The following is an 11,554-nucleotide window of genomic DNA, read 5'->3' as shown; positions in this document are numbered from 1 at the left end:
TGTCTACTTTTGTGAGGGATTGGGGCCCTTTCCTTGCTAAAGTAATTAAAAAACATAAATAACAACTACACGCCTTGTTGGTTGTGACTTGAAGAAGATCACATACTTAAATTGCTTGATAACTTGCAAACTATACTAAGTGAATTATATGTATTGATATCCACTTAGAAAACCAAGTTAATAAAGATCTAAAGAGATTGTTTGTAGATAAGATATACGAGTGGTTTATTTCTTGGTCATATAATTTTTTTACAATTATAAGGAAATAGGATATTATAAGCATTATAAAAAAGACATTATTTTGAAGTCAACATTGTAAGAGGAAGACGAGGACTAAGTTAGAGTAAGTAAATTATCCAAGACCAATTTGTATACTTTTTTTTTGGAATAGATAAATAGCTTCCCATTTATACTATTCTCTAGCCCAATGTAAACATGGTTGGGCATGGTTAAAACTACCATAAGGGATGCAATAGATTATGATCAATCATTAGCCTAAGGTAGGATGTAGAGGAAAGGTAAAATAATTATTATTGGAGGTTAATATGTGACATAATTGAAGATGAAAGACATGTGGAGTTTTTCCCTGAAGGGGTCTAAGAAACCTTAGAGCTTGATCACCACCAACACTTTTTAGGTCAAGTGACAAAATAGGAGATGACACACTACGAGGAAATGTTATCATCTACTCTTTTAGTTATATAGATTCATATTACTTTAGCTTATTCATATTTTTATTCCAAAGATGTGTTTGATGATTAAATTTTTATATAATCTACAAATTAAAATAATAATATGCTTTAGTTTGATAAACTATTTTAAAGTAAACTTAATTAATGTTATAAAGTTGTTTCTAATGATTAACTCTAATTTTACCATTACATAACATTAGATGCTACTTCTACAGTTTATTGTTCTTAAATACAATCAATTACTATTAAAAGTTTAGTACACTATTCTTAAATAAAATTTAGAAAGTTATAATACTATTGATAGACATAACCGAACATCAAAATTATTTAACATTATTGCAACTTGTATAAATATTATTCTAAATAGAATATAATAAAATCAAACCAAAAAATTAATATATGATTGCAATGTCTAATTATGATTGCAAGATCTAATTAGACATCAATGCACATAATATGAATGAGAATAATATGAATGAGATTATTATATCATTGTACCATATATTTAGTAGTTAACATTTAAAAATTTGCATGCTATTATTAGATATTAGATAAGATATAATTGAACATCACCTTACAAGATATAATTAAACATCAATTCATGCAACATGTATTAGATTCTTCTATTATTTTATTATACATCAATAATTAATGTTTGAAACTTTATTGCTATTATTAGAAAATTTATGTTATATATATTTATAATATTAATAATTAAATATATAATATGCAATTAATTTATACGATAATATATCTTTATATTATTCTATTATATAATAAAGAATTAAAATTAAAACCAATTACATATTATTATCAATAAATTTAAAATTAAATAATATTAAATCAAATAATTATATATATTACTCTATGATGTAATCAACAAACATTGGAAATTTACTATACTATTTGAAATCTAACCTCAATTACAAATCAATGGACGTTGTTCATATATGATACTATAGATTTTAATTTTTCTTATACAATATTACATAATTTAATTTTAAAATTTTAAAGTATTAAATTTTAATTTTATATCTTTGAAATCATTGATTTTATGTAATGAACATTATTTTACGATATAAATGAAATTAATATGAATTTTTTTATTACATTTGTAAAACATGTATAGTTAGTAACATTTAAATTTTTACACTTTTTTATTATTGTTCAATTAATTAAATACTAGTAGAGAGAAATAATTTTTAAAATAATCAAAAAATTAATTTGAATGATTAATTAATTAATAAAAAATATACTTTAAATTAATTAAAGAGTCGAGATGAACAATTAAGAGATTGAGTAATTTGATATAAAATATCTTAAAATATTTAGACATAATCAAGATTGTTGGAAATTGGTATCGTGTTGGTGTTTATTTTTAAGATTTATTTTGCAAAGTTCTAGAAGCTAGAATATGGAATTGGATTAACAAATAGAGGCTTATCAGAAATGACTAGTTATGAGCCTTTTGAATGTGGAGACCAGGGTGAACTCCTAATTTGGTTCATTGACACTTTTTTCTAGCACAATCTTATCCTTTACAAAGTTTCAACTTTGACATAAATACAATATGTTTGGCACCACATATTTGTGTCGAAATGTAAGAACGTCAACTTCCTTGATGCCAATCACTCATCAAGATTGATTTGACAAGATTGAAAAAGGGAAACTAAGAATAATAGGCTAGACTATGGCTGAATAAGATAAGACTTGTTGTTGATTTATATTGTGAATGTGTACTACTATCATAATATTTTAATAATCTAAATAACATAAGATGATGTCCTTGAATCTAAATTCTATGCACAAATAAAAAAAATGATATATAAATAAACATATAATTACTATATTCCAATTTATTAATTTTAACAAATATTAAATCAAATTAAAAAACCAAAAGAACAAATTTAATATAATAGAATAAAATTTCATATTTGATATGAGATAGTTTTTGTAATGATCAATGACCGTGTGTAACATCTTTCAGTCTTGAAGTTTGGAAAACCCGATGTGAAAATACTTGTCTTGAAGTTTGGAAAACCTGACATGAAAATACTTGATAGTGATGTTTCACAAAACATCCTACTATAAATCCTCTTTTATTGTAAATCCTATTAAACTCTCACTAAAAAACTAAATATCACTATCAAAGAGGATTAATTAAACTATTAAACTAAATATTAATTATTTACCATGAATCATATCTCATTTAACTCTTTATCCATAATTCGACAATGTAATCAACTAGCATTAAAAAGTTTTTGCATTATAACCTATAGTTTAAAACTCAATTTTATGTATATGTTATTCTAGCATGAGAAAAGTTTGTGTACTAAATCGTTGGATGCAATTGAACATCAATGTTGAAGATTAATACACGAGCTGTTTTGAAAAGGAATTTGCAGAATTTTGTTTCCATATGGAACTATGCTAGATTCAAGGGGCTGATGACTTAAGATAACACATGGCTTATAGATCAAGATGTGAGCTGTGGGGTCACTTGTGGTTGTAACCTATTTTCATCACTTTATTTATGAGCTTTACGTACTGTAGATGAGAAAAAAGACAAAAACTTGAAAAAAAGCATTGGTGCATGGAAGGCTACGCTTTATAAAGGTGTTGGTACAAAAAAATGTCTTATACACTCTAAAAACCTGACCCATTAGAAGTTTCATACCAGTAGGTATGATGGGAACTAGTTATGCATTCATATATCTCGTCAAAATATAAATATAAAGGACACATCTTCTGATGCACTTTTATACATGTATTCATAGTGAAAATATATGACTATATAGCCACTTCTCATATGACGACTCTTCATACAATTATGTTAGAATAGTCTTGAATATACTTTTGAAATTGTAAACAAGTGAAATACATTGACAAGAGAGACTTAGAATAACTACAGATTGGTGAGTTAACTTGCTCTTTTGTCATTCAGTCAATTTTCTTCCCTATACTCTGGTACAAGTTGGGGGGAAATGATGAGATTTGTTAAAAGATGTAGAGTGTTGGTAGGCAAGACATCAAGTGGGCCAAATTTCATCACAATCCAAATACTTTCCTTGTTTTGGCCCCTCCAAACCAACCACTAGAACATATTCCTTTTCCTTTAGTTATATAACTGTACATACTAGATTCCATTCACTACCAAAATCTTCGACGTGTTTCTCAATTCTTCATGGTTTTAACAGACCTCACATCCAAACCAGTAAGAAATTTGTAATCATAAAATCTGAAAGACTTTTACAAATAGCAACTTTTCCTTGATTCATAAAGTTCACTTACTTCGAAATCTTTAAAGGAAATCAATGTTCCTGTCATTTTAGAGGTCTTAATCTGTATCAGCAGTCCTACTTTCTTTTTAACAATCATTTTAGAGAGATTAATTTTACATTGAAAGGTTTTACAATTTTGGTTATCCTTTTTAAAGAATTAAAAGTCGTGGGATATTTGTTCTCTCATACTTAGATGTTTGTAGTACGTTTCTGGTTTTTTAGTTTTAAAATTGCTGTAATCAACAAGATTAGATTTATTTATTTTTTATGAAAATAAATGAAAATAGATAGATGTTGGTATAATTTTTTTTTTTTTTTGATGAAAACAATTCTAAATATATAGATGTGGGCATCTTTGTCTTTATATAGAGAATTGCAACAATTTGAATAAGCATACATTTAATAAACTCTTTATAAATCATTCAACATCATGAATAAATCAAAATACACTTAACTAAAAATTAAATATAATAAATATATATGATTTTACTCTTAGTTTGTGGATTCCACTGTGTAGTCTAATAATTATAAGACTATTAATTTTTTAACTTTTAATAACTATCATCTCTATCTCAAAACTAAATCCACATATATTACAAATAATAATTTAATATTTTTAAAATTAAAATATATAATCTACATTGAATGCTATTCTTTTTTATGAGATTTTTTTGTATCAATTCCATGGTCCATCATCAGGCATCGTCAGGAGAGAAGAGAGCTACTATCTTCTATCTTAATGATGGATCATTGGCTGCTCTCTTCGAATCTGATGATGAATCATGAAATGTGATTGGAATGTTGATAAAAATAAATCTCATACACTCTACTCCAAAAAGAATAGCATTAATGAAACTATAATTTATGAAAATCTGAAATCATTATATAATCTACATTTCTCTTTCTTAAATTAAATAAATTTATATCCAAACTAACCCAAAAGAAAATCAGAAAATTGAAAGGAAAATCATAAAACCAAAAAGATTGTATCATTATGTTTGGAAGCCCAAAAATAAAGACCTAACATAACCGCCTTAATCATTCTTACCCATTTCATAAAGTTCACTTAAAACCAAAAGTTTCATAAGATTTTCCCATCATTATAGAGGCAGATTTCTGTGAGGTCGCAAGTAATATTTTTCAATCATTTATGGATGCCCAAATAGGAACTAAATACGTGTAAGACTATGATTGTATAAGCCCTGGAGTTGTAAAACTGACAAGACCAAAAGGTTACTACTTTATCATTACTGCAAGGCCCAGGTCTTCACTTGATACGAGATAATAATTTGAGCCTTTCGAAATTAAAAAGTGCGATTGGGAGGCAAATAAAATATGTAGTCTAGTAGTTGAGATTTGCAGATGAAAAGTAGACTGCAGATGGCCTACAGAGCGGTGACCCACATAAGGTAGAGAAGGAGTCCCATGTGTTTGATCATCTATGACAATTCATGAGGTAATCCCCTAAATAATCAACGTAGATAAAATAGTCTTAGTGTACAATATATTTTCATCATAGAGTCTGCTACAATGAGTAATCCGGTAATCTTAGTTGATGTGAAGTATTATCACAGTTTGTTAAGATTTAAAGCTATTTATGAAGTTGATGGAGAAATTATATCTGTCTTCTCTCCTTTAAAGACAATGATGGCATGTCAGAAGGCATTGTCTGAGCCGGGATTTTGAACGTCCATTGCACAACGGTTGTACTGTGAATTATAAAACAGTTTAAGAGTCTTTTAAGTCTTAATTTATTTTGCAGGCGGGACAGAGGTTGGATCGATTGCTGTCAGGCTACCTACAAGTTCTTTTTCTTTGGGTAATGCTTTAATTTGTTCTGGGTAATTTGCAATGGGAAGGCACTTATGCTGCAACCAACAGAAAGTGAAAAGAGGGTTATGGTCTCCTGAGGAGGATGAGAAGCTCATGAATTACATAAACAATAATGGGCATGGCTGCTGGAGCGAAGTTCCAGAGAAATCAGGTATTGTTTCTTACTGATACAAGGGAGTTTTAGTGATTTAGATGCTTGTCCCTTGAGAAAATAGTTTGAACTTATGAATTTGTGTTATTTTCTATATGTAGGGTTTTCAATTTTATTGAATTTTGAATATGTTTTACTTAAGATTAATGAACCCACAAGATCATGTTGTCCTGTGGCCAAATCCAGTGCCAGAATCTTTGAGATTGAGAAAGATGGACCTTCAGGATGACATAATTGAAAAGTGTCATCCCCGACTGTTTGTAATCCTGTATTTTGGCTTTTCTGAAAATTTGTCCCATCTTTGTGTTTAAGAAAAGTATACTATGTTTTTTCTTATACAAAAATGAGCTTTTAACCAGTAGATCTGGTACATATGATCATTTATTAATACATAGTTTTCAATCTTAAAAGCTTTTATATTGGTATATCCCATGTCCACTATCTTCTTTAATGATTCTGGACTTAAAAGTATGCAACATGCGACACCTTTTCTTGATTGTTTCAATCTTGAATGGTTGTTTTTCTTGTAAAGTGTTGGTTAGCTTTAGAATCATGGGCGTGGATTGCTTGATGCTTTCTTTCGCTGCAGGTCTCCAACGTTGTGGAAAAAGTTGCAGATTAAGATGGATCAATTACTTGAGACCTGATATCAGGCGAGGCAATTTCACTCCTCATGAAGAGAAGCTTATCATTCACCTGCACAAAATGGTTGGAAATAGGTTAGTTAACTTGCATGTACTCATAAACTCAACTGTTACATTGAGACATTTGGCTTGCAGAATTGCGGTTTTTAAACTCAATGGTTGAACCTTAGTTAAAAGAACAATCCTACCCAGGGATCATTATAAGAGTTGAGCCTAAGTTTTATGGCTTGCAGAATTGTGGTTTAAAACTTACATAGTGTCCATGAATTATAAAGATATGATTGATTTTTGATCAGGGGATATATGTTGCTCTATGTTGTGCAGGTGGGCATACATAGCCTCCCATTTGCCAGGGAGGACAGATAATGAGATAAAAAACTACTGGAATTCTTGGATAAAGAAGAAACTGGCCAAAGCTGAGAAAGCCTCAGTGACCGAGTCCTCAAAACATAAGCTATCACAATTTATGCCAAAGCAATCTGCCATTGACAATAACAAGGAAAACCCACATTATACAGCTGTTGTTACTTCCAATCAGTCAAGTACTACACTGCCTCAGATGGATTGTATCTCTGTCAAGGATCCATCAAATTGTAGAGAGCTGCTTCCTGGATTGTGGAATTGTAACAATAACTCAGTCAGCATTTCTGGATTCAATGTCAATGTAGCCAGCAAAGGTACAATGAGCATTGACAAATTTGTGCACCCAGATTCAGAAAAAGGAGATGCTAAGAACCAAATCAATATTTTCAGTGAATCTCCTTTCGGATATCCTGGAAATATGATCAATGAAAACCCTGAGTTGCAGTATAGAAAAAACCTGCAAAATTCATCATCCTATGATAATGCATTTCATAGCTATAGCTTGGACTCAATTGCAGGAGAGTTTTGCTACAATCAGAACTCAGTGAATCCAAATATAACTCAGACAACATCATCATCCGGAAATGACTTGTTAAGATGCGTGGAAATGTCTCCAAATTATCTTCATGATGAAATGTCTGATCCTGCTACTACAGTGTGGGGATCTAGTACAAGTTCTAATGTTGTGGGTTCTTTGAAGTGTCTAGATAATGAAGGAACTGGGAAGTGTTGCAGCTATGTGCCTCATATCTATGATGAAGAATCTATAGCTGGTAATGCGATGATTGAAGAAAGCAATGCAATGGAGAGGAGATCTGAATTCAGGATTTATGATGAAAATTCTACCTTTCAGAACATATTTGGTTATGGGAAGCAAGATTCTGATCTATTTACAGCCGTGCAATGCTATGGATCAGATATTTCTCATGTCCAATTATTTGATTGATATTGATTCTTCTGGATATTAGCGATGCTAATAGGAGTACTTTTGGGTTTAGGCTAAACCTGTGTGCAGTTACAGTGTTTGTGCATGGCATTCAGCGTTGAATAGCAGCACGGTAACCAAATCTGATTCTGAGAACATAATTTTTACCCACGTGAACAAGCAGTACCTTGAACATAGCTGTCAAAAACAGCAGTGTGGATGATTATTATGTTTGTGTGATTTAATAAAAATAATCCTCCAATTAAAGGATTTTTTTGGTGTTTGATTGTTAGCTTGAAATTCTGTACAGAAGTTTGTTCATATGTACACTTCCCAGATGCATTCTGTTAAAGTAGTTTATTTATGGTTGAACATCTGACGCACTGCTAACTTATATAGCAATCATGGAATAATCTGATACAAAACTGAATTGAAATAGAAATTCTGTTTTTCTGTGTATAAACAAATGTGTCACCAAGTCACCAGGCGATCTGAGCGACATGTATTCAGATGTATTCTTCCAAAATAATTATAAAATAATATAGATGTCTTAGATATATCTGTGATAGATATCAATATAATATGATTATAAATTAATTATTCTTTTGATATAAGAGAAGGTTGATTTTGTGGAACTACTGTCAGTTATGGCCTGTTTTTTTGGTGAGAAATGTGGTTGAGGTTTTGAAAACAGTCAATATTTGTTTATACAATAACATTTTCGATTGGACAGATTTTATAAACAATTATAAATTTGTTATTATTATTTTTGTTGGTAATATGAGAATTTTCAGTCTGGTTAGAATTAGGTGAGGTTTCAAATGGGGACCTGATCTCTGATATGAATGCACTATGTTAAAGTGATTAGTCTGAATCTATGAGCTTAGCAGTCTAACATGGACACAAATTGTGTAAACTTATCTACTAGTGATGGCTTGGAGCATGATGTCACTAGTTTAAATACAAATAGCTTCAACATGAAAGTCTTGAGTGAGGATTTGGAGCATGAAGTCACTAGTATAGATACCAATAGCTTCAACATGAAAGTTCAAACCCACAAGCACAATGGATCAGCAAAGGCACAATGCCCATGATCACAATGACCCAATAGAAGTTTCAACCTTGATGGCTACAACAACAATACCACAATTCAATCATTGCTCTATGTCATGAATGAGATAAAAATTATAAAATAATTATAAATACTTCAATTCTTTTATTAGATTACATAGTGCCTAAAATATTGGAATAATATATATAATGTTAAAGAGTATAATTTATATATTAAGTTATTAATGATTTGATTTGTATATGTTTGTCAAATTTATGCCAATGGTTTTTTAAACACATTTACTCCATTACTATATACTCTATATTTTTATTGTCAATATACTTGATAACATAGGTGAAATTTAATAGTTCAATATGTTATTAATTTAGGTTAATAATTATTTTCTAAAACTATATTTAGGATAGTTATGAGACTACCAATAATGTGTAGAGTCAAACTTTCCTACTTTACACTTTTCACCCTATATTTCTGCATTTATGTTATGTGTGTACCATGCTAGTCATATTTATGACTAATTTATCCCTTATTTATTTCTTAAACCTCTCATTAGTGTGCTAAGCAAGGAAACTTAGTCTTAGTCTACTAGTACCAACTTATTCCTTGCATTATGTCATCAATCTAATGGCCAACATTTTAAACCCTAACTTGGCATTTTGATTTTTCTTAATGAGCATCTTGTTTGTTATTATCTATAAAACATCTCCTTCCCAATTTGTAAAGTCTTCTTACCATTCTCTTGTTCACTTAAGTGTCTTCTACACTATCTTCTTTCTCCATACTAAGTTTTTAATACTCCAATTTCTATATGACTAAAACCTATCCACTACTCCATTCCTATAACTTATTCTCTAAACTTGTGATCATATTCTTTGTTGGCATGCATTGTCTCGATATCCTTGTCTCTTTCCCATTACATTGCACATGCCTTGACTCCTTAGCCAAGCTCTGAGGGTTCCATTCTCCATAATGTTTATATACATCACCATCACTTTTGTACACTAGAGATCACATATTCTTTTTAAACACATTTACTCCATTACTATATACTATCTCTATATAGTTATATAGTTTTCAATCGACAGATCCGGCACCACTCACTATACCTAATAGCATAAGTGAAATTTAATAGTTCAATATTTTATTAATTTAGGTTAATAATTATTTTCTAAAACTATATTTAGGATAGTTATGAGCCTACCAATAATGTTTAGAGTCAAACTTTCATACTTTACACTTTTCACCCTATATTTCTGCATTTATTTTATGTATCTACCATGCTAATCATAATTATGACTAATTTATCTCTTATTTGTTTCTTAAACCTCTCATTAGTGTGCTAAGCAAGGAAACTTAGTCTTAGTCTACTAGTACCAACTTATCCCTTGCATTATGTCATCAATCTAATGGCCAACATTTTAAACCCCAACTTGGCATTTTGATTTTTCTTAATGAGCATCTTGTTTGTTATTATCTATAAAACATCTCCTTCCCAATTTGAAAAGTCTTCTTACTATTCTCTTGTTCACTTAAGTGTCTTCTACACTATCTTGTTTCTCCATACTAAGTTTCTAATACTCCAATTTCTATATGACTGAAACCTATCCACTACTCCATTCCTATAACTTATTCTCTAAACTTGTGATCATATTCTTTGTTGACATACATTGTCTTGATATCCTTGTCTCTTTCCCATTACATTGCACATGCCTTGACTCCTTAGCCAAGCTTTGAGGGTTCCATTCTACATAATGTTTATGTACATCACCATCACTTTTGTACACTAGAGATCACATATTCTTGATATTTGCAAATACATTAAGATTAAAATGTAGCATATTAGGTGATTAAATGGGTTTGTTTACCACATCTATCTCACAGTTTTCTCCTCTTTTATGTTTATATAGATTGCACAACATCTTAGATGAAGATATATAAATTTTCCACATAATATGTTGAAAGATAAATTGAGAATAATGAATTTAAAAAGTTGTAGAGCATTCATGCACAAGGACACTATCACTTATTCGAGGTTTTGAGAGTGACCAGAGGGTCACAACCATATGTCTCACTCCTAGATGAATATAGATCCTATTCAAGAGCACATGGTTACTTACTTTTTTTAGAGGTTAAGATGTCATTTAGAAGGTCAATAATACACGACATTTTTAATGTCACTATAACAATCTAGAGCAATCATATGACACTTTTTATCATCCCTAAGTCATGTATCAACATATAATCTACTTTAGATGATGAAATAGACACAATTTTTTAAATATTCTTCTATTTCCTTACACTCATATATTGATTCCTAATGTTAGTGTTGAATTCATGTTGATGTTTTGGCATATGTCTAATTTATTTGTTAATTTTATTAGATTAAAAAATGATTAATAGATGTAATGAATACATAGTGGATGAAAGTAAGAGAACTTTAACACCATATTTATCCTTTTATTCTAATTTCATTTTGACAGAACTAATATTGCTACACTTTAAATCTTTGAAAATTTAGAAATATAATCTAAATGCATACTTGTAACTAGAAACTATACCACTCACAAGATCCAAGATACATACTCTTAAACATATT

General features: G+C 29.8%; 1 protein-coding gene across 1 annotated transcript; it reads left to right on the top strand.

Annotated features, from left to right (window-relative positions):
* The first annotated feature begins 5,619 nt into the window (after positions 1-5,619).
* On the top strand, positions 5,620-8,175 carry LOC131043658 (transcription factor MYB15). Its single transcript, XM_057976892.2, has 3 exons — positions 5,620-5,957; positions 6,547-6,676; positions 6,926-8,175. Exons 1-3 carry the CDS (start codon positions 5,825-5,827, stop codon positions 7,908-7,910), a joined length of 1,248 nt encoding a protein of 415 aa, XP_057832875.2. The 5' UTR covers positions 5,620-5,824; the 3' UTR covers positions 7,911-8,175.
* The last annotated feature ends 3,379 nt before the right edge of the window (positions 8,176-11,554 follow it).

The sequence above is a fragment of the Cryptomeria japonica genome, chromosome 8 (genome assembly GCF_030272615.1).
Source record: "Cryptomeria japonica chromosome 8, Sugi_1.0, whole genome shotgun sequence".
In the NCBI taxonomy this organism is placed as follows: domain Eukaryota; kingdom Viridiplantae; phylum Streptophyta; class Pinopsida; order Cupressales; family Cupressaceae; genus Cryptomeria; species Cryptomeria japonica.
This window is presented reverse-complemented; position numbering and strand designations above follow the sequence as displayed.